The 25,060-nt window shown below is 34.8% G+C and overlaps 2 protein-coding genes across 3 annotated transcripts in view; one reads left to right on the top strand and one right to left on the bottom strand.

Moving 5' to 3' along the window:
- LOC119837982 (dedicator of cytokinesis protein 7) overlaps window positions 1–7,270 on the bottom strand; it is a 23,319-nt gene extending 16,049 nt beyond the window's left edge. The window contains exons 1-14 of the mRNA XM_038363830.1: window positions 7,097–7,270; window positions 6,926–6,998; window positions 6,066–6,226; window positions 5,444–5,654; window positions 4,947–5,152; window positions 4,283–4,423; window positions 3,718–3,997; window positions 3,193–3,358; window positions 2,560–2,738; window positions 2,077–2,257; window positions 1,575–1,729; window positions 1,121–1,239; window positions 713–866; window positions 47–235 (exon numbers count right to left, since the gene is read on the bottom strand). Of these exons, the coding sequence (XP_038219758.1) occupies window positions 47–235; window positions 713–866; window positions 1,121–1,239; window positions 1,575–1,729; window positions 2,077–2,257; window positions 2,560–2,738; window positions 3,193–3,358; window positions 3,718–3,997; window positions 4,283–4,423; window positions 4,947–5,152; window positions 5,444–5,654; window positions 6,066–6,226; window positions 6,926–6,998; window positions 7,097–7,131 (2,250 nt within the window). The 5' untranslated portion in view covers window positions 7,132–7,270. The remainder of the gene's footprint in view (window positions 1–46; window positions 236–712; window positions 867–1,120; window positions 1,240–1,574; window positions 1,730–2,076; window positions 2,258–2,559; window positions 2,739–3,192; window positions 3,359–3,717; window positions 3,998–4,282; window positions 4,424–4,946; window positions 5,153–5,443; window positions 5,655–6,065; window positions 6,227–6,925; window positions 6,999–7,096) is intronic.
- A 3,686-nt stretch (window positions 7,271–10,956) lies between these two features.
- Window positions 10,957–25,060, top strand: part of LOC119828852 (dual specificity tyrosine-phosphorylation-regulated kinase 2) — a 38,350-nt gene continuing 24,246 nt past the window's right edge. The window contains exons 1-2 of one of the 2 annotated variants that reach the window (XM_038351153.1): window positions 10,957–11,213; window positions 24,338–24,479. In XM_038351153.1, the coding sequence (XP_038207081.1) occupies window positions 11,199–11,213; window positions 24,338–24,479 (157 nt within the window). In that variant the 5' untranslated portion in view covers window positions 10,957–11,198. Of the gene's footprint in view, window positions 11,214–16,862; window positions 16,987–24,337; window positions 24,480–25,060 lie in introns of those variants that run through there. The other variant, XM_038351145.1, reaches the window with a different exon arrangement.

Genomic DNA, 25,060 nt, shown 5'->3' with positions numbered 1-25,060 from the left:
ACCCACCTGCGGGTGCACCGTGGTGCAGGCGTCGAGCGAGACCCACCTGCGGGTGCACCGTGGTGCAGGCGTCGAGCGCCACGCCGAAGAGCGGGCGGTGGTTGTCGATCCAGCGCGTGCCGGGCAGCAGCACGTCGGGGAAGATGTAGGAGTAGTTGTCGGGCGGCGCCTCCGCCATCAGCGGCAGCGCGTGCTCGCCGCACGACAGCTTGCCGTTGCGGCACAGCGGCAGCCACTGCGCACGTACTCTTACGTTACTTCGTCTAACACGCTTTTATTAGCTTTCACAATGTCAAAATCGAGTCTATAGGATAGCCGTCTATAGCCGGTTTCATAATAACATGTTTGTATATAACCGACTCATATATACTCGATTTTGACCCACTTTAAATAGAGAGATTTAATTCAAACTTTGTATGCTTATCAAGTGACAATACAATATTTTCGTTTATCTCATTATTCTGATTAGGATCGCCAGGATTGAATAGTTTTTTGTAAATGGAAAAGAGTATTTTTGGTGTTTTCCTTTTTACGAATAGTTCATATAATATCAAACGAAATTCAGACAACCTTGATAATTAATTAATAACCTCACAATCGATGTAAAGACATTCTCAAACTATATTTTTGTTAATCAATTGCATCTATTCAGACGTCACCCACAACTACCCCAAAAAAATAAATTTTTTTTTTCAATATCACAGCCACCCACCGTATACCCAACAGGTGTTTCCACGTTTTTCTCCTGTTCCGGCGCGACCGGCTTCCGCTGGCACGCGACGTGCAGGAACGTGAACAGCAGGTGGTGATGGTCGCCCAGGTCAGCTGGCAGCTTGATCTTGATCTCGTCGTAGAGAGACGGACTCCTGGATGAGGCAATTGTAAATTTACATCACACTAGCTGTTGCCCGCTGCTTCGCTCGTGTGGTCGAAAATAAATTTTCATGTTACACATTGCCTTCAAATGGGATCAAATAAAAAGATTCATTGAAATCGGTTCATCCAGTCAAAAGTTCTGACGCAACAAAGCCAAGAAAAAACACAATCAAATCGATAACCACATTTTTTTTTTGAAGTCGGTTGAAAATACTTAATAAACTATAATATGATATCTACTGACTTGTTATGATACAATACTGTGGTGTAGGCCTCAGTGCTGAATTCTGGACAGGAGCTTCTTCCGAAGATGTTAGGCAACGCCGCTGACTGATCCTCACCGGACATGAGCTGGACTCTCACCTGGGGGCATTTTTATACATCAAAATATGTTCAGCATCTGTTGGTAAATTTAAAATCTTCCAATTATTAGTAGACTAGACGCTCGTCCCGGCTCCGCCCAGATATCAAAATTCCTGTTTTATCCCAAGGGGGCATTTAGTCGGGATAAAAATTTTCTATTCTATCACCCAAGTCAAGTCAGCTCATACCCTGTTTGTACACCAAATTTCATCAAAATCCGTTTAGTAGTTTCATCCAAACAAACAAACTTTCACATTTATAATAGTAGTGTGATATATAGTGTGATTAATATCCAAGAACATAAATTAAAATATCATGCAACACTATGTCCATACCGTGATGTTCCTTGCAGACCCGGTCCGTGACGTGTACGCAGCGAGATTGATGTCGCGCACGCACACGTAGAGCAGGCTGCGGTAGTGGTGGTGGGGCTGGGCCGGCACCACCGTGGGGAACGGGAGGATCTCCTTGCAGGGACGGACGTTGTCGTCTGTGGGTCAAGTGTGGTGGTGAATTTAGGACACTTAGAGCAGCAACACAAAATGCCCCGTTTAGGTCGATAATAAGATGGTCGAAATAAATACTTTTCTAGAATAAAGGTGTTTTGCTTAAGATTAACTAATAATTATTTATACAAAATTTTCTTAAAAAACGGCAAATTTTCTCTAAAAATTATTTATAGAAAAAATTTGGCGTTGTTTTTAAATGCCAACCTTCATTAAGAAATAAACTAAAGAAATAATTATTGCTCAAAAAGCTTAATGACCTTTTAACACGCAATGGTGAGTCTAATTGTTAACTATTAAGCATGGCAATGTTTTGAAAATTGAATATTACCTCCATATGGAGCCAGTTTAGCCAGCTCTGGGGTCAAACCATTCTTGATCTCTTCTGGACACGGGGACACTTCGATCTTCAAGGTTCCAGGGATGCATTTCAGTTTCTTCGGCGCTGAACTCGGCCGCTTTATTTCAGCGAGAAACTTGTATAAATCTTCGTCGCGTAGCTTATCCGTTTCCTGTGTTTGAGAAAATCATCATCACTGTCCGTCCATTCATAACTCTTCATCGAAACGCTCATTGGATCGTTACATAATTTTAATTTAATACAGTCTAGAAAATAAATTCTACAAAAGCTGATTAAATTTTAAATCTCAAGAACATCAATACAAATTTGAGTTCAGCAGCAACGCTTCTAATCTTTGTCACACACTGTCGTCAAAACATGCATAAAACAAGCTGATGGATTGCTGTATATAGCGGGATGGATGGATTTTCTTTAAAAGCATATCATCTCATATTCCATAAGCCCATGCATCACCTGTTTAAAAAAGCTGGTGACAGTGATGACAATGGGCTTGAAGGTGTCCAAGGTGTTGGACAGGTCGTGGTCCTGCGCGTTGGCCCTCCGCTCCACGGAGCCCTTGCGGGTGAGCGAGCCGCCCACCTCGCCCGCGCGCCGCCGCAGCTGCTCCAGGCTGCTGGACGACGCTTTGCGGTCTGCGGGAGAGCATTTGTGTCACAGTCGGAGAGGAGCTGGTGGGCCACTTGATGGAAAGCGCTACCACAACCCGTGAACATTTGGTGGGGCGTAAAGTATTTTACAGTGGCCCTACATCTTAAGGCCCTACTGTAAAAGGCAAGAAAAAAACTGGGAAGAGTAAGGATATGGGCCTTCGGCTTTGGACCATACTTAGTTTCAACATGGAGTTTAATTTTAAATTTCAGTTCAATTATATAAATATACGCAATTATAATATAAGAACATGTGAGGATAATTTTCGATACTTTAATTTCTGTATGGCTGGACGAATAATATGCCTAATATAGGTTTTTAAGTAAACCGTAATTTTATTTATGCTTATGCAAGTGCATACGCAATAAGAATGTTCGCGTACGGATGTGTGCGTTGTGTGCGTATATACGATCACTTTGTGTGTATGTATAAACTCACCCAGGCTATTAGTATTGGAATTGTTATCCTTATCCGACTCCCGTTCCAGGCTATTAGACCCGGATAGTATGTTAAGCAAAGACACGGCGCTCCAAGCGAGCGGCATGCGGAACTTGCCGAGCCGCGTGCACGCCGCTTGTGCGCTTGCGCGGACTTTCTCGCGGTTCTGTAGGAAAATAGTAAAACTTTAATTCTATATAATACTAAAAATGTTCTATCTTTCAGTAGATTAATAATATGCAAGTTTGTATGTAACCAATTTAATTTATGTAACTATAATCTTTTATAGAACAAGTGAGACAACTCTGTTGACTCTAAATTAAATTGTAATTTTTTAAACTTTTTTTTTAGTTTCACATATCTTATACCTTTAAACGAGCAATTCTTGTATATATATATATATATATATATATATATATATATATATATATACAAGAATGTCATTACTTAATCCAAACTTTCTAAATATACGACACTATATAATCCAGAAAGATTGTACTATACAAAAAGAGAATCAAAACCAACCTTATCGTCCTTGATATACGGCTCAATGCACTCATTTACGTCGCCCTGCAGCACCTTCTCTACTCGGACGACGAGGAATATATCCGGCGACGGGTTCAGTATGTCGAAGACAGCGCTGCGGCTCAGCGTCGAGAGATCAGCGTGCGGGATGTGGGCGGACAGCATCTGCCTGGTGCACTCCGAGTTCAGGTTGAAGTAGAAGTTCTCCGACAGTTTCTTCTTCTCCTTCGCGTCGTAGAGCGCCATGGACGCGAAGAGCGGTTCCACGTCCAGTTCCAACCTGGAATGATAATGATAACTATTACTATTTGTTATTATGAAAAAAATTTAAAGATTTGACTGGTGTTAAAAATTCTTATGTTATAAACTGACTTCAAAAAATAAGGTTATCAATTTGACTGTATTTGTTTTTTTTTGTGATTGTTGCTTTATAACTTTTTTGTAGGTGTACTGATTTTCATGATTATTTTTTATTTGAAAGGTGGTACCTGCCCATATAAATTTGGTCTAGTTCAACAATTCCAAACAACAAGAATAAGGATTAGCCATAAATTTGTAAACTCACTTGAGCTGATGGCACACGACAAGGATCCTGCGACCCATCAGCTCGCACGGCATCTCCGCGGCCAGTCGCCGCTCCACCGCATCCTCTTCGTCCAGGTACGGCGCGTATAGACCGAGCAGATCGGACTGTCTGCTCTCCAGCCTGAAAGAAGCATAACAAAATAAGACCAATCTAACCTAAATATATATAACTCAACCTGACTTGGTGATCTATCAACACACAGCCAAAACCACTGGACGGATCGGGCTGAATTTTGGCATGCAGATAAATGTTATGACGTACAGCTTAGAAAGGATTTTGGTAATTTCTACCGCCAAGGGGATAAAAAAGGGAATAAGGGAATTTATAAGGACCACGCGGGCGATGCTGTGGGCAACAGCTTGGCTTGGCTATTATTAAATTTAAATCACTTTATAACATTTTAGATTTCTACATCAAAAAATTTAAATTATAAGGAGTAAACTTTTGTTTTTTTGCATGTTTGTAACGTCTCACGAAAAAGTACTGGATCGATTTAAAAAAAATGTCCATTACAAAGCTGCAACTCCACTGAGTGACATAGGCTACACATATACCACGGGCGAAGCCAGGTAGGTAGTATTAAATAAAATTATAAATTCTTAGTAGCCGTATATTTAAAGGCAGGCTTACATTGCAAACTCACCGTCTTGCCTCATTAATAGCATCTATCTGTTCCTGTGGCTTCTTCTCGAACAGATCTGGTAACAGTGGGTCTGATGATGAGCTGCGCAGATCCAGGCTGGCCCACGAGCCGCGAGGTGTGAGCGTCTCGTTGCACGATGATGATGATGATATGGAGGCCACGGATTGGCGGCCGCTGGACGGTTGAGACTCGAATTGGAGGGACAGCTGGAGTTAAAATTTCGAATTAATGATGAAAAAACGAAAATTAACAAATTTATGAGAGCTAAAATTAGTTGATAAAACTTTTTTGTTCACTTCCTGTCTAGTCCTGAAAGTAAATTCCTACATTAGATATTTTATCAGATAGATTTAGGAAATATGTTTCTACAAGCTTTTGTATAAAATGATCAGGGGAAATTTCAACTGCTTAGTTGAAATTTCCGATTGATTATTTTATATTAACTTTTACCCCACTGCGCCATAAAACCAAAAACAATTCACCACCACCAATCCCACCTGCTGCAACGCCAGTTCCTCAGTGGACGTCGACTGTTCAGCGTCCACCTCATACACCTGCGGCGGTGCTTGCAGCAACCTCTCGATCCTCTCAGCCAGCCGCTCCCTGCCGTACGCAGAGCCGGAGTACGTGCGATACTTATATTCAACTACAGTGTAGTCTGACGTGTAACAGCTGATGCAGTCGCGGACGAACATGGACGCTTTTGAACTGTGAATGGTTAAAAAACATACACATATGTATGACCAAAAGGTAAGAAGTTAAATTGGTACGAATGACAGATAAAAACCCTTGATAGCTTAAATGTGTTGTTTCCTTACATAAACTACATCTCTGCAAATTCTCCTTCCATTGGTTTTCATGTGAAAGAGTAACAAAACTACATCATTCATTCAGTTCATGCATACAATTGTAAGAATTTATAAACCTTAGTGTTTATAATATTAGTAGGATATAAAAATGAGATCGTTTTAATTTCTGTGAATCAACACAGTTCAAAACAACAAAGTCTATCATCAGATGAGTTTAATTCAGACCAATTAAATCAAAGCCATAAAAGATAACTGCAATACGACTGTATTGCAGTTATTCAGATATTCAGATAAATCTCAGTCTACTTACAGGTCTTCATCTGGCAAGATGTGGGTCAGGGTTCGTATTCTGCGAGGAACTGTCACCAGCTCAATGTCATTGGTTGGGTATGCCAATGGGTCCTGATCACCCATGAGGCGATCGCAGACCTCTTCATAATCCGGAGGTTCAATCATGTCTGATAGTGATATCTGAGAATTATTTCAAGTAAATCTTTATTTGTGAAGTATGTTATAGGTACAGTATGTAATATATATATACAGATGTTGAAATTAAACCGTGCCTTCACTGCAGAGCATGCAAAAACTAACAGATTCTTATAGGATATCTGAAATGGAAGTACAAACACCCTTAACAAACCATTAGGCATAAGTATTATGTTAAAGCCAATAAAAATGTAAATATACCCATGTGATTCTAATGAATTCTTATAAACATCACAGCAAGTAGGAAAACTCTTAATAAGTATTACATATAAAGATTCATAGACATTAATTCAGTGCTTGAAAGCCACACATAACTAATAAAAATTATAAACTGCCATGCAAATCCTATAATGACATAAAAAGTATATAGGTACAATAATACTCATACAAAGAAAATAGTCAAGTGTCAATGTGATACATTGTATAACTTTATACTTAGTTACATTTTAAAAGGAGCACAACTAAATCCTCTAAAATTGATGTAATAACTCCATTTATTGATTAATATTTATGTTTATGAAGCAATACTCATAATATAACATGCGGATTGATAGAGCTTACAATACACCAAAACAAACTGTTAACAACAGTTTAACTGTACATTCTACGGGTGCAAATTCTAATCAAGGGGATAACAGTATATTCTATGACAGTATGATTCATCTGTTAGTAGTCCCGACTTACTGAGGACGAGCACCCTGATAGAGTCCCAACCTTCGACTGATTAGCATAGACCTTACGAGACTCCCCAGCATTCCTATAAATAGTAAAAATCAATTCTCCATTTATTAATAAAAGGCTGGTTCATGCATCAATAAACTGTTACACCCATACAAGGATTATGAAGCCATTTACCCGGAAGAATTTTGATATTTACGTCCGAGAGTCATCTAAAACAGGAGCAAAAGCTTGTGATGATATAGCAGGCTTATATTCACAAATTATTTATATTTTTTAACAATATTTCTTATTCGACAACTTTATTTCAGGATATAAACATTAAATTTGTTTGACGCTTCAAACAAGCGTTGACACTTCAAACGTTCTAGCGACATGTTCGTTTAGGAACTACTTATAAAATTTCGATTTATTTTCGTATAAGTAGATCTACTTTATTATTGGGATATATACGCATTTCAATAAAATAACTTTTAATGCAGTAAGATTAATTAAACCATAATCTTTCATATTCGTTAATTTATATATCACACTAACAATACTATAAGCGTCATAGAACATTGAACACTTATAAATTGTGGTGGAAGTGATATATAGGCATGCTCCATTACGCGAGGCATTTATAAATGCTTATAATCCTGTTAACTCTGTGTGTTATAACTTTTTGCACGTGAGTTAAATAGATATTTCAATTCGTTGTTATCCCTTTTTATAAGACTTATTTATTATACGGTTTTTTTTTATTTTTAATAATTATAGGTACTTTAAAGAGGTAACCTGTGTATGTCTCTCGTAGGGGAGTTACTCCTTTTTGGATCTATTGAGCTGATTTGGAAAAAAAATTACCCTTAGCAAGTTGTAGAGCTTCATCTAGTAGGCAGGTACATTTATAACCAGCCTTTATTCATTAAATATATAGTATGGATCGAGTTATTATATTCCGTAATCCCGCTGGTAATCCTAATTCTTAGCGTCTCGTGAATTACTGTATTTACCTATAATTACATTCGACCAAAAATAGATCATAAATGTATATTTCGTTCCTAATATCATGGAACAACAAAAAGGGGCAACATGGAACAACAATTTCAAAACAATTAAACTTTTGAATTTCGAATTTTCGTGCTACGAAACCTTAAAAAAAGTTGTGTAGGTACACGTGTTTGCGGCATGTGATGACATTTGTATTTTTGAAATCACGGACAATGGGCCAATGTTAATCCACCCTTTAATTGGATAACGTGGCTTCGTCAGCACGAGACTGCGCACGTTGTTTCTTGTTGCTGTGACGAAATAATTTAAATATCACATTTTTTAAATTTCAAAAAATTTTCATAACTCTTGCTTGGTTTTTCTCTTCATCAATATTTTTTGATTTACATATTATAAATTACAGAAAAAAAGAATTTGAATGAAATTTATTGCAAAAGTGCGCTGTATGTGTTGATCGTAAGAAATAATCTCAAATCAAAGGATCATTTACAATCAAAACTCGTTATTTCGTCGAAACTCAAGAGGCCTAGAACGGATCATGAAATCAATCAGCTATTGTTTTTCTCATTAGTCATAATGATGATGATGATGATGATTCTTGTATAGTTTTGAATAATCTACATTTTAATTAAATTCGATACTTAGCTTCCACTGCATGTTTTTAATAATATTTACCTAGTAACTATTTAGTAATCTGTGCAATATTCCAAATTTAAATATAAGTACAAGAAGTTAAGCGGCAATGGGCCGACAGGTAGATAATATCCGCTTAGTAGTTCTAATCCTTTTAATAAAGGAGAGATTCGCTCTCATCGTTTAAGTTATAAATAGCTTGGGATGGATCCGTCTTATCTCTTTCAAAAGGAAAGTTAAATCGAAAGTTGAGTTATCTTTCGGACTAGTCTAAGTCTGCTTTAATAAAAATGGCTAATATCCTTTCCTTATCTATTAGTATTTAAAAGCAATATTACTTACAGCTAGCTTTCCGACCGCGGCTACGCCTGCGAAGTTAAAGGAATAACATAACAAATGTAGTTTCAAAAATCTGAAATAATTGTACACTTGCGTGTCGGACTTGCCCATGAATAGTTCGGCAGTAGCAGGTTACATAATATATAAGTTGGTATATTAAAATAAATAATAGTTAAAAAAAACTAAAAAACACGCTTTTTATAGAAAACCAAAAGTAAAAAAAAAAAATTATTTTATTTAAAAAAAAGCGTGGGGTGCTTCTTAAGATATTATCGAAATCATAATCACTCTACTCATATCTGTCAATAAAATATCTATAACCATTGACACCATTAATTTTTTAATTTTAATTCTTAATTTACATTCATTGAAATTTTTAACACCATTTTCTTAATTTAAATTTATTTTCTATTTTTTAGTTCGGTTTTCTATAAAAAGCGTGTTTTTTAGTTTTTTTAAACTATTATTCATTTTCTACTTTTTAGTTTGGACTATTTATAATAGCTTGTTTTTTTAATTTTAAACTATTGCACGACTCGAACGACGAAAATTTTAATTAATTTTCTTTCCTTATCGACTATAGATGAAAATTATATAATTTAACAAAAATCATATTTTGCAAATTGAAAAATGGAATAATTTTATCAAATTAGTGTATTGTCATCGGTCCTCAATAAATCCTCAAAGTTTGAACGAAATCTGGCCGTTTAAAGTGGGTCAAAATCGCGCCCAAAGAAGTCGGTTACAAACAAACAAACATACAAACATACAGGTGAAGCTAATAAAAATCGTGTAAAAAAGCGTGTAAAAATTACCTATCTCGTTGAAATATGCGGTGGAAGTTTACATGGTCATGTGCCTATATCATACATTTTGTTTTGGGTCATCATTCTCTAATATTAGAAACTATAGGGGGGATGGAGACATTTTAAAATTTTGGAAGTGTTTCTCACAGAAACTATTCAGTTTAAAAATAAATATATTATTTTTGAAGACCTATCCATGGATATCTCACGCATGTGGGTTTGTAACAAAAACTATTCTAACTCTCTCAGAAGTCAGACTTTAGGGTGATTGATTGAGTTATATTGAAATCGTGGGTCGATTAGTTCCATAGCTAAAGTAGCCTTAAAACACAAGGTCAAATAAGTTACATTTCTGGAACTGACTCAATAAGACTAAATCCATATGTATATAAAATTTCGCTGTGACTGAGTCCCCATATTCACGTGACCAGGTTTTATATAGGACAAGCTGCGCCCCGCGGTTTCACCCGCGTAAGTCCGTATCCCGTAGGAATATCGGGATAAAAAATAGATGTTGGCCGATTCTCAGACCTACCCAATATGCTTACCAAATTTCAGAGGAATCGGTCAAGCCGTTTCGGAGGAGTATGGCAACGAAAACTGTGACACGAGAATTTTATATATATAAAGATATGTATTCATAGCTTAGCATGTTAATAGAAGTGGAAGTCAATGCTAACATTTTATAATGTTAAAATAACTGCTTTTGTTTATATGACAGTAGGTATATATACAAAAAAGTATTATTGAGAATGTCTAAAAAAGGTCTGTTTCTGCTGTGCCAGCAAACTTACCCGTAAACCAATTATTAAGGCACTTTCATCATTCATAGGCCACTTGGGTGATCAGTTGGGGTGAAACGGTCTGGTTTTTATTGAATTAGTGCATGAGTTGTTTTGTGAAAACAAACTAAGTTTTTATACCTAATATTCCATGTTTTAACTAAATACTCAGTCATTCTTCCAACAGTTTTATCATGATGAGTCCTTAACAGTGCATTTCTACAAATACACAAGACGGTAGCGGTTCATATTCCATTATGCAATTCGTTAAAAATAAATTACTTATGTTTAAATAACAATAATTGTTTCTGTTTAAATAGGATTATGAAATTGCCTTAAGAATGACGATTTTGAACTCTCTTATGTTCAATCCAAGGTACAGAGTCACATTCAATACAACATCTGCTTGAATACTACCTAACTAGATTAAAAATCTATGGCGTCTCAGTGTTTCTCGCCCCGCCCGGAGCTACCCTTAGTGCCTTAGTGTCAACCGCGAATCCAAAGAGGTTGCACGCATCAAAGATTAAAAAAAGCAACAGTTAAAAAATAAAAAAAGATCATGTTCTAAATACAAATTTTGAATAGAACGACATAAGATTTAACGCAAAATCTTTTTAGGCGCGGAAACATAGCGCGTGTTTACAGAAGTGTGTTTAAAAACGTTTTTGCATGAGTCTAGACTAGAATTTGAGAAGTTTTCAAGTGTCGGATTCACGATTTGATATGATCCTGTACGATGTAAGTATTGTTGTTTATTCTCATAGAAGTTAAATGATATTTTTAACAAATGATTCAGTATACATACATCATCGAATATGCATTTTATGTTAAATCAGTGAATCGTGAGTGAATAAATTGTACAGGAAAACATCTTAAACAATTTATAAGCAAAATGTTATCTGCAAAATGTTGTTACTGTGTTTATTTATTTTATTTTATTTTTTATCATTATTAGGTAGGTACTTAATTTTTCATTCTAATGTTAATATAATTTAAAGGTTCATATCAATCGTTAGATTCAACATTTTATTACCTATCTTATAATCGCACTATCGCACTATCACGTTAATGTTATAAATGCGAAAGTTTGTTTGTTTGGATGTTTGTCTACCAATCACACTGAAACTATTGAGACTTTGAAATACAGACTTGTGATAGGTTATTTTTTATCATGATTAAACGATCCTTTGGGATAAAACAGGAACCTTGATATCCGGGCGGAGCTGGGACGAGTGTCTAGTATGTTTGTATTATAAACGCGAAAATGACTTTAATAAGTTTTATTTTGATAAATGTTTTATGCAATACAACATAATATACTCACTAATTATGATAAACTCCAATAATTTTTAACGTTTTCGGAAGCGAAAGCAAGATTCCTCTGTTGTTAGGTATCTATCTTATAATCGCCCGTTTGTCACTGTAACAAATGTTAGCATTTCAACGATTATTAGCTTGAAATTAAAACTTTATGAAAAATACTGTTGCGCCCCGCGGTTTCACCCACGTAAATCCGTATCCCGTTGTGATATCGGGATAAATAGTTTCCTATATGTTATTACAGTTGTCCAGCTGTCTACGTACCAAATTTCATTACAATCGGTTCAGTAGTTTTTGCGTGAAAGAGCACAAACACACACACATCCTTACAAACTTTCGCATTTATAATACTATACTATACTAGCTGCGCCCCGCAGTTTCACCCGCGTATCCCGTAGGAATATCGGGATAAAAAGTTTCCATTACAATCAGTTCAGTAGTTTTTGCGTGAAAGAGCAACAAACACACACACATCCTTACAAACTTTCGCATTTATAATATCAGTAGGATAGGATGTAGATTTAATACTTGAAATGAATAACGTTAAATGCTTTTTCATTTGAATAAAAATTAATATCAGGTAAGTATTTAAGATCAAAATGACAACCGATTTTGTAACATTATACATTTGTGCTCTGCTCCTGTTAGTCTTAGCGTCAAGATATCAGCTGATAGCCTACCTCGATATATGGACTATCCATACTGAAATAATTTTTCATATCTGTCGAGCAGTTCTTAAAATTAGCGCGTTCAAGCAGACATACAAACACGTTAGCTTTACAACTAGACAATACTAGTTCTTATCATTTATGGGTATGAAGATAGATGTTTGCCGATCTCAGACTGAGCCGATATGCACACGACATTTCATGGGAATCGGTCCAGCCGTTTCGGAGGAGAAAGAGATACCATAGTATCAAACATTGACACGAGAATCTTGTTTACATAGAGATATAATATATTAGATTAGGTTTGCGTATATTAATTTTATAGATACGCAATCTACCTTATTTCAAGTGTGTTTTCCAAAATAATAGGTAAGAATAAACATCAGTGTTTAATAATATCAAATAGACCCAAATAAACAAAATGGAAAGTGGTTGTTGGTAGCGGTTATCACCAGCATATATCAGCCAATAAATGAGGTAATTATATTGATAATAATACCTATAATTAAATTGATACGACAAAAAAGTACGCAACTAATGTGTGTCACGTTATACGATAAAAAATTAGAATTCCTGATGTCTTTGACTTGTTTATCACACGGAATTTTGTATGTATTTACTTATTTATTATTTATTGCACACTTACAAAAATATAAAACAGAGATAAACTTAACAAAATCAAATTAAAACTAGTATACAAAATATTTTACAGCGAAAGGCATATAGGCAGGCAGTCTATTGGAAAATTAATATAAAATAAATTAACAATAATAAAAAAGTTACAATGAAATACAAATTACTTACAATAAAAAATTAAAAACTTCTTAACGGATTTTAAACGCGATCGTATAATGAATAAATCGCGTTTAAAATCTGTTAAAAAGTTTTTAATTTCTAAATGTATAATACTCGCGTAAAATCAAACACAAGAAAATACCACTTACAATAAGTTTCATAGCAAATACGTTTAATACATTTAATACCATAACTAAAATACAACTCACATACACTTTGTATTTGGTGGATCTTCGAATAGAAGGAATATGACATTTTTACGACTTTATATGCGTGTATCTCATCACTTGTTTATTTTAGAAAAAAATCTGTTGACAAAATTCTATATAATATTTAAGACCTGTCCATTGACGCCTCATTGAAGTGCATATGCTCGCCTTTTTTTTCACTCGAAACCGCAACTATCGTGGAGGTGATCTGCCAGCATTCCAGCATTTTGGACTTACCCTCTTAGGAGACCTGTGTCCCTACAACATGTACAAATATGAATTATATTTTTGTTTGACAAAAAGAAGCGGGTTCGGATCCCGCCTCTATCTCAAGAACTGCTGTTGGAAGTACGGACGAAGCTGAGGCGGACCGCTAGTATCTAATATTTCGATTTGCAATACATAAATGAGAGGATTTTATGTGGGGGATATAAAGTAGTGTTACCACCCCTTTTTTCTTACTATCTTTTAAAAATTTAATAATGTTATGTTAACCAAGTTTATACTCATTTATATAACTAATTTATACTTTTTGATCGTAAATGCGGGGCCAATAATTGTAAATAACGATCATGATTGTATACAATTTTGTATGATCCTACCAAATATTATTATAATCGTAACGTGTAGTCAAATTTCAAATCCCAATAATCTAAAGTTCATACCGTGTGCGAAAACATGATACGGCTGTGGTGAAGTGTTGTTTTATATTCAGAGAACAGGATAGAATCGTTTAAGCGTATAAACGTATGTTTATCTACCCATTCGTGCAAAACCAAGTATTATACGGTAACAAGAGATTAAAATCAAACATTTCCATGGAAGTTCCAACTACGTATAACAATTCTATACAGCATTATTCTCTAGCGATTCGCAATACGTGAGATTAAGTGACGTCACTGCGATTTCCGCAAAGCAAACGTCATAAGAAGATAATTGAATTTTATCAACACCATTATCGGTGACGTGTTTTAACGAGCTGTATCGGCAGGCTTTAGTGATCTGGGTCAAGTTCATATGGAGTGAATATGATTTCGCTGAAACATCAGTGATTTTTGGAAAGGAGACAATCGTGAATTTGTATGCAATAGGATAGGTCAGGTTTACAGGCAATTATTATTGTGATTTGTGAAGTATTTGTTAATATGATTTAGCTTCACCTGTATGTTTGTAGGTTTGTATTTAACCGACTCCTTCAGGCTCGATTTTGACCCACTTTAAATGGATAGATTTAACTCAAACTTTGTACACACTTGGATCGGTGACATTAAAATTTCAAAATTCTGTTTATCTCATTAAAAATTCTGTCTCTATCAGAGCAAGTGAGACAATATAGTTGATTCTATCATTAAAGCATGTTCAATTTTTTAATCTGTATTTATTAATATCGCTTACGATAATGATAGTGTGTGAAAAGTGAAAAATAACATTTTCATGCGTTTAAATGTTATTGGGAAACTATACACGCAGTAATAGAACTTTTACACAATATGCGATTAATGGTAAATAACAGATGAAAAGCGTTTCGTCATAAAATCTTTAGGGATAAGAAGTAGATAAGGAGATATATTTTACTGTTTTATATACAGTTGGTTTTCTTTTTGAAAAGGTCGTTGAAGTAAGCATAAGGTTCTTGAAAAAACCATAGAAATGATAAAACTTACGTCGTTCTTAACTTCTTAGTAAATCCAGGTATATCGACTTTTATTAAGCTCACATAACCTCCATACGAGATTATGGAGTACTTAACACGAATGATTATATATTTTAATCAAGTTAAGACTTCAGTGTGTACGAGAACCTTATGTATTACCTTGCGAGTTAAGCAGATTCCACAAATGAAACTAAATTCAAGTCGTTTATTTACTACAATTAACGTTTTTTCTTATTTACAATCCACATAACAAATTAAATATCAAAAATAGCAATATAGATTTTAAAATTACTGTTTTTGTCCCTATAAAGTTTCTGTTTTAATATGAATGATATGATAATGTCTTATAAAGGGATGTAAAATACTGTCTATTCCATAGAGGACCCTACCTTTTCTTTCAACTTTTAACGTTTCTCAGAAATGTGGGTGCCTCGTTAGAATTACGACAAGAGTATTGTGACATCAGCAATTGATTGACGTAATGACTATCATATAAGCATATCTAAACTTACAGCCTGAAGCTATGCGAGAGGGAATTGGCGTAAGTGATGAGTTATCCTACGCTAGATGTTAGAGCCTGCTAAGATTCAAAGGTAAACGTGTCCTTAGGTGTCCATTTTCTATGGGTTAAATGATTCCATTGAAAGAGACAAAGATTTTTTATGGTAGAACACAAGGTGTTTAACGGCGGTCATTTCAAAGGACAAGATGCACGTGGTCCATGTAGCGTTTGTTTTTAGCTAAATCCAAGAATTCCCGACCCTTCATTGTTTTGACAAATTCAAGATAAATTTCATTGCTTTTTTAAAATCGATATTGAACTAAATCTCAATTATATCTGTAGAATTAATAATATTAATTTTTATTATAACAGCTTTTACTTTCATGAAATTGAAAAACCACCGAATACGTAATTCGGCGATCTCTGCCACCATATCGCTTTACTTAAAGACCTTCATAATTGGCTATAAAAATAGAATTTCAACAAAATTTTAATGATACAAAAAGACGTCATTTGGACCATACGTTTATTGAAGGACGGTGGTCGGATGAGGGAATCACGACTGTATTTTTAGACTGTAGAGTCGGAAATGCAATGTTGATGGGAGATGAGGTGTGAGGCTGTGCGGTGCGGTGGCGGCGCGCGCAACCCTGTGCTGTAGGGGCGGGAATCTGTCGATAGTCGATGAAAATTGATTTTTTATATATTTTATTTGTTGATTGGTACAGAGAGCAAATATTTTCTTTAATTCTTAATTAATGTTATGGTTCCGGTATCATAATTTGATAATGTCTCTGATAGCATATTTAACACTTTTTGCCGTTTATTTTCCGACACTAATATCGGTCATATTAACTGATAAGATTTAAGTAAGATAAGGGAGAATATATCTTACTAGTGGTGAAATGATTATATGACTTTAATAAAAATTATACCAGGATCAGATAAATTCTCTGATTGGTTCATTATTTGTCGTAATATTGTGGGTGTATGTGTCGTATTAGTGTGTGCCACAGGCCACCTTAAAAAAATCGAAGTAAAAGTTATATTATTCTTAAAACGAAATTAACATCATCGAATGTTGACAGAAGACGATCGTTCTACAGAGTTCTTTTTATTTAACGACTATAAAAATCAATGGTATATTCTTAACAATTCCACCCACCATGACATTTCACAATAACCATCGATGTTTATTCACACATCACTACTCCGCTCCAGCATTCAGTAAGCCTCCGAATGATGGGTGAAATGGCACCCTCAGCGTTTCAGATGTAAAAATAATCCGTATAATGTGTATTAACAAATAGCAGTGTTGGTGGATGTGTGGACAATGGGTGTGGACACTGTGCCTCCGCAACGTGTAAGCGTAGCCTGTAGTCAGAATAGCTTTCGTTTTAATACGTTTCCGTTTTACGGCGTGCGATACGCTGTCATTTGGAGATCTAATTTCCTTTATGTTTGTCTATTTTGAGGGATGGGATGGGGCGAGATGCAAAAATGCTGAGTAAAAATTACTATGGAGAATTTGGAAACGATTTTTGCGCTCAAATAGTTTTTTTTTAATAACGGAACCTTGTTATTTTGCTAAAGAATAGGTTTTTAATTGTAGAAATGAGTTCAAATGTTTTGTTTGTTTGTCGTACTATTATATAGTATAGGAGCAACGTGTTTTGCGTATACATACATACCACGTTGCGAGCGGTAACTCAATAATATGATAATACTAGCCGCGCCCCGCGGTTTCACCCGCGTAAGTCCCATCGGGGTAAAAAGTTGCCTATATGTTATTCCAGTTGTCCACCTGTCTACGTACCAAATTTCAGTGCAATCGGTTGAGTAGTTTTTGCGTGAAAGAGCAACAAACACACACAGCCTTACAAACTTTCGCATTTATAATATTAGTAGGATAGGATAAGATAGTGATAATATAGCTACCACAATAACACTATAATTAATCAATGTATGTATAGAAATTATAAGCCAAGTATATTCACCATTAATAAATAGTGTGTTCGCTGCAGGTTTAATTTAATTGGAAACAAGTTAAAACTTTGATTTGGCAGCGCCAAGCAAGGTGGTTGCGGTCATAACTGAGTCAGAGAGGGAGGCAGAACAATTATTTAATTATCTCGACAATCGAAGTACGCTTTTACTCAGCCTTCCTTACTTTTGCCTTCCTCTACCTTTTGCCTTCTTGTCGTGGTCGAACTGAACCAAATAGTTCTTTTTGAAATCGGTTGAAAAAGTTCTTAAACTTATACTAAATGAATATAGTAAATTTTTTCTGTATTTTATTTATGTAAGAATAATTAATAGTTTTTAAATACAATCTATAAATAAAAGAAAAAAAATGATATGGTTGATTCTTATCAAGAAATTAAATTCTTCTTATTCGGGTACCATGTGAAGCCGTGGGTAGAAACGAGTCGTGTATACAATGTCATCCGACACTCAAAAATTAATACTCCAACCAAAAAATAACACTGCGACACTCAACAGAAACGTATAACAAAATTCCTTACGTCATGATAGTCATAGTGATTATGGGAGTAAGGAAATTATTATGAACTAGCTTCCCGCTCCGTATAGTTCTTAACTTTTAAACCTTCCCTGAACTATTCAGAATGCACCAATACCATGATTATAAAAATCAGACCAGCCATTCTCGAGTTTTAGCGAGACTAACGAACAGCAATTGATTTTTATATATAAGATGATATATGCTTCTAGTTTGTCGCTAATATTTATAAGACAGAAATACTTATTCAATGTCTGTAGGTATAAAATTGTTGTGTCTTTTGTTAGTTACTATATTCCTACGAAAAGGTTGATGTTTCTTGTAGTTCGCGGCTTTTGTATGCATATCAGGTTGGTCCAAAAATCACGCAACATCTATTTTTCAAACCCCTAAATGAAAAGAGTAATACAGAACAGCATTTTCCGGATCAGCTAGCAATCATTACAAAGCAAAAACATAAGCTTCTAGTTCGTTGCAAATTTTAATAAAAAAGACATACTTATTTATAGAATAACAGAAACATGAACTTATAAGATAAAGGGGATTTATCCGCACACTAACTATCATCGTTACGAAATTCTTGCTACAGTCTTACTTCTACGAACTTGATACCTAGACTTATACAGTATACACAGGCGTTATATATCCGCTTAAACGTAGATTCTGCGTACTAGCACAATTAATCTTTTATAAACGATTTATATATATAGCTATAAGAACCTCTAGAAGCCCACGTCCTCTTCACGGGGGATGTAGACTGCCTCATTAGTGAGTTTTTGGTTGTAATTACAAAATTTCTCTTTCAATAACCGGGCGTGTGGGTGTAGTAAAAAATAATATTTAGCTTAACTTTTAGACGTCTTTTTTGTTGCTAAAGAACTTTATTATTAAATTAAAACTGATTTAAAACTGCAAACGATAGTTTCTTACATTATATGTGAAGAAACTATTCTCAATTGTATTCAGGTACAAAAGAGCTTCAAGGATTCTAGTAAATAGATAATGTATGAGTATACTCTGTATTCTTAACACCACAATATTTATCAGGAGCGTTTAGGCAAACGTTAATTAATTGATTATATGTATCCCTAGCTGTTCGCCCCGGCGTCGCTCGTTGTAGCCTATATCACACTGTGAAGTTAAAATGGGTCCAGTATTTTTATTTTGAGTGAAAACGTTATAAACATACAAAAGTATCCTCTTTTTTATATTAATATACGTATATATGAATTCATATACATTTTGTGTTTTTTAGAGAAAAATAGTTACTGAATTGCCGTTACATTAGATATAAAGGTCAGAATTGTTACTTAAATAAGAATTACTGCCCCAAGTACAATAATGTAACATATGTTTAGAAATTAAAAAGGGGAGACTGTCTCCCCGTGACCACGCTCGCTGTAAAGTGTTCGAAACGTCGGGTTAATAATATAATGAATAAATCGCGTTTAAATTCCGTTGAAAAGTTTTTAATTTCTAAATGTATAATACTCGCGTAAAACCAAACACAAGAAAATACTATGTAATATATGTGCTTAGATGTTGCATAAATATATAAAAAACATATTGTTTATGACAATATTTAAGTCAACAGTGTGACGTTGTAAAGTCCCTGGTGGAGTGTGACCCATTTCGCTAGAACTATGCCAATTGCCACTAGTAAAAGAAACGAGGAAGAATAAATTCAAACCTAATGCAATCACAGGTAATTGCAAGCGATGAACCACCAGTATTCCATTGAAAATCTGTTCACAAAAATAGATTATTAACATTTAAAAGGTAACGAGACTTCGCCCTTTACGAAGGGTACGTTCAATTCAAAAGGTCAGCGTTTACAAAGGGTATGGTACTATTCAATAAAATATAAATCGTAATTGGATATAAACTATGCTTGAAATTCGTGTGCAAGTGGTTTAATTAATAGAGACAATCGCAAATGTTTAGTTACAATAAAATGTATAAATGAAATACATGTACTATTTTGAGTGTAAGTTGATGTTTATTTGCTTAGAAGAGTCGATAAATGACTTTATGAAAATGCTACTAGGAGGAAAATTACTATAAGAAAAAGAAGATTAGGTTATGCAATATCCTTAAGCAGGAGATATGATGGCAACTTACTGATAAGGGGGAGGGGTATAAGACAGAGCTATTTAGATCGCCTAGCGCCATAATTTTCCCACACTGGAATTAGTACTGCTTTTAGATGTCACCGTAACTACTTGTACTTATTATTCTGTGCCGTAACTACCAAGATACATGAAATACATTACGTCTTATGGACGTATCATCAATGCTGCATAGGAGAGGAGAAGAATCGAAAATATTGCTAGAATTGAGTCACAACCTGATGTCAGAATAGTTTTGAAAATATATTTTAATTGCATAAAACCCAGCTTTGCCCGTGGTATATATGTAGCCTATAGCCTTCCTAAATTAATGGGCTATGTAACACTGAAATTAATTTTCAAATCGGACCAGTAGTTCCTGAGATCTATACCTATATATCTAAGTTGTATTAACTATTAACCCAAAAGATTTTGGCGCCATTCCATATTACGACACTCGGTTCTACTTATGTGGCTCTGTTTTCATCAATTTAAAAATGTATGTGGTAGTAGGAATATACGGTACCACTTTGGCTGGCTGTCTGTCCGCCTGTCTATATAAATTTCAATGCACGCTTTCGCATCGTATATTAATGCGTTAGTGCTGTTTTGGGAATGACCACGGCATTAATTATAAGCAGACTGTGTAAATATACACAAAATTAACGAAAAAGGAAATTCGTTTGTTAATTTTGTTCCGTTAAAGAAAGATTTTTCATTAGAAATGTCTTTGAGTCTATAATAATAATGTTTATCTCGTGCGATGAAGATAATTTTAGCTCGTTTATTGGATTTTTCATTTGAACTCCTCCCTCGTTCATGGCAAGCAAAGTTATTTTTTAATTCGTATCGTGCAATAGATGAAAGTAGAAGTTTCTAGAATGATGCTATATTCTAGGAACTTCTTCTCGATCTTTCTTACGTAGGTTTGAAGATAATAATTCAAGAAATGGAATTTTTATTTAAAACAAACCGGCGTTTGTCGACTTATTACAAATAACATTTTCTACACTAAAATCAAAATCTTTAGCGTTGCTATGTACATTTGTATTTTAATTTGGCATGCATATATTAGGACATAGCGCATGATAATCTTTCTATACTTAAAACAAGCTAATGTTTATCAAACAATACATATAGTGGACTGTTTTTATTTAGTACCCCAGGTATAAAAATAGATAGCAAATTAGTTCCGACGGTAAATACTGTTTTCCGAACAGAACAATGTTGTGTCACGTAAAAGTAAAATATTAGTGACTCCGAGCTAATGGTTTCAGTGCTGAACTGAAATGCGCGCTGGTAAAATTGGATGCTTTTCCACTGAAAAATCAATATAATGGTATTTGTTTATAGAAGGTTAGGTTCTGATTAAGCAGTGACTATGTATGATGCTCGAAAAGTCATGGGTCCAGAAAAATTGTTAATTTTGTGTAATTGAGACACACTGAATGCGAACAGAATTGTGGTCTTTAAATTTCCCACATATTTAGAAAAAAAAAAAATTGCGATTTGCGATTCGCATTTATTAGTTTTCCCCCACGACAGATTTTATCTATTTGCTAGTTCTCAAATACATGACAATGAATTTAAACCGCGATTAAACATTAGTTAATAGCGCAATTTAATAAACTATCTAAAGTTATTAATGCTTACAACCAGAGTGCATTTCAATCCGGCTTTTCATTAATTTATCGTGTCCTCTACAGTTCGCCGACAGACACGGAAGTAATATAGCAGGTATTTGCATAAAGCGGAATGAAGTTAGAACCTTATTGCGTGTAAATTCATAGTTCATCACTGCGGCTATTGCAACGAATTTGGAGTAAACTAAAACCACTCGAGTGGATAACTCTCGTTGTTTTTCTCCGATTGCGATTTGTCAGTGATCACTTGATGACTTCCTTCCTCTCTCTACATAATGGCTGCAATATATTTTATAAGCAACTTTAAAGAACTTTAACTATTTTAACACGCTTTTATTAACTTCATCTGTGAGTGTATGTAAATAGGAATCTGTAGATGGAGAGGGTTTTTCTTGAATTTTCTTATCGTTGTATTCCTATCTTGTTCTGTGAATCAAAACAGCTACGGTGTATTCTCTTAGGCTTTTTAAAAATGCCTAAAATGTTTTACATTCTATAATAAAACTGTTCTGTAAGCTTTATACAGAGATGTTTAAATTTTATTAAAGTTGCTTACTTTTATAAAAGTAAATACAGAAGCTAGATTTCAGGAGTCTAGTCCGAATTCAATTTCTCTACCCAAGATTAATAAAACTTGTACAGTCCTTCAAAGGACTTTAAGGTTTTTGCTATTCGGTTTGTAATTAAATATTTTAAAGGTCGATGAATTGAAGTTGCATATTTATCTACTAAAATACAGGGTCCGCCTGTGTAAATACAAAATACAGTTAAATAAAATCTACGCCACTCGGTAAAATTATAGGTTTGTAAGCATAGAGCAAGTACAGAGTTTCTTGCAGGCTCTTCTCTGTAGAAACTGCTTTTCGAACCGGTGGCAAATCTTAAAACTGGGATATGACAAATCCAAAGTGCGTGCTTTAAGAAGTCCAATTGAATAAATAAATGTTCGAGTGTCAAATGTTAAGTTATAAAAGAATCTATATATTTATAAAAGAAAGTGGTGTTAGTTACACTATTTATAACTGAAGAACGGATTAACCAATTTGGCTGAAAATTTGTGCAGAGGTAGCTTGGACCCAGGAGACGAACATAGGATAGTTTTTATCCCGGAAATCCCACGGGAACGGGAACATGCGAGAAAAACCCCGGGTCTAAGTTTCCTGCGACTACGCGGGCATAGCCGCGGGCGGATAGCTAGTTATTTATAATTTAAAATCGGCCTGTAGGTTTTTGCATTTAAACATGTGTCAGGCTAACGAGCAAATTAAATACCTATTAAATCTATCGTCTTTAAAATATGACTTTAGGTTTGTGCATCCTACTAAGCATACTAATATTATAAATGCGAAAGTTTGTAAGGATGTGTGTGTGTTTGTTGCTCTTTCACGCAAAAACTACTGAACCGGTTGTAATGAAATTTTGTACGTAGGTAGCTGGACAACTGGAATAGCATATAGGCAACTTTTTATCCCGATATTCCTACGGGATACGGACTAACGCGGGTGAAACCGCGGGGCGCAGCTAGTTTTATATATTTGTGTAAGTAAATAAAGCGTCTTTACATTGCAACAAAGTCAGGCTATAGGCAGTGGGCTGATTGTAAAAAGTAGGAATGTTGCCAGATAGCCTCAATTTTCGCGAGATTTATGCCAATTTATTGCTCGATTTTAAAGTGATTGACGCGCACGCCAGTTATCGCTATTCGTTCAACGATTGGATTTTAATGAAGTTAATGTTTGCAATAATTACGATATATTCTATAGAGGCCTTTCGTTATATTTTTGCATTTCTGTAAATATTAATTTAAATATTTAATACCTAATCGAGTTTATAAAACGATTTTGTAAATACTTTAAAGCTTATTTTAACACACTAAAATATATCTCTAGATTTTAGTTGTGAGTATGTGGAACATAATTTCACCAGCTTTAAGCTCTCTTCTCTCATTGCAATTATACTATTCCTAGGACTATAACCTTTTGTCATAATAAATATATCGCTACTCCAAATTGATTTGTTCCAAATTTCAATCTATCCTATCCTTCCTATTAATCCTACTAATATTATATCATATATCATAATATTATTTAGAGAAAGTTTGTAAAGATGTGTGTGTGTGTGTGTTTGTTACTCTTGCACGCAAAAACTACTGAACCGATTGCTATTAAATTTGGTACGTAGACAGCTGGACAACTGGAATAACATATAGGCAACTTTTTATCCCGATATTCCTAAGGGATACGGGATAAAAAGTTACCTCTACAATACTATTAAGAAAGGAATAAAAGAAAGACTGGAAAGGGTAAGGACAAGGCTATGGTATATATACGTACAAATAACTACGCACATTACAACAGCATTAAACAAACAAACAAACGTAAATAAAAGTAAAATACACTCACAGCTAAGTAAGTGCAATTGGTTAACCACATAATCCTTCAGCTCCAGATAGAAGCCGGTGGCGGCGAGGGCCCCGGGCCCCCGGGCAACAACAACACGGACGGTGCCGTCGCCAGCCCGCCCCGGGATGACAATCACAACGCGCAACTTCCCTGCCCCAGGGCTACACCACTTACACCATCAGGTGAGTGAGTTCTTTACTTGATGTTATAATTTTTCTACCACATCATTGTGAGAGATACTAGTGATAGATTTACCAATGTTATAAAGGGATTTATTTAAACCACAATAATAAGTAAGTGGGATATATCATGGCTCTAAGGGTATTTTATACCACACCATTACCATTATAAAGGGATTCGTTTAAGCCATATCAAACAGTGATTAAGAGCCATGTTGAGATAAGGTTAGTTAGATTTCCAATGTTATAAAAGGATTTATTTAAACCACATCAATAAGAAGGTGATGAATAAATCGCGTTTATATAATATAATGAATAAATCGCGTTTAAATTCCGTTAAAAAGATCATGGTTTGTTTTTTAACAGGTGCTTATTCATTGTTAATAAGAAACAAGATTATCTTTATTTTGTATATTATTAATATTAATGAGAAAGGCAGTATTGTGCCTGTGCACCTAACAGCACATGAAAATACATGTATTTTATTTAAATTTATAGTAACATCTATTCATTCACAATAATTCTCAAATAACACTACCTTCACTTTTCCCTCCATAAAAGCGAACTGCGGTAAAATCTATTTT

This window comes from Zerene cesonia, chromosome 1 (assembly GCF_012273895.1).
Source record: "Zerene cesonia ecotype Mississippi chromosome 1, Zerene_cesonia_1.1, whole genome shotgun sequence".
NCBI classification, from domain to species: Eukaryota; Metazoa; Arthropoda; class Insecta; order Lepidoptera; family Pieridae; genus Zerene; species Zerene cesonia.
This window is presented reverse-complemented; position numbering and strand designations above follow the sequence as displayed.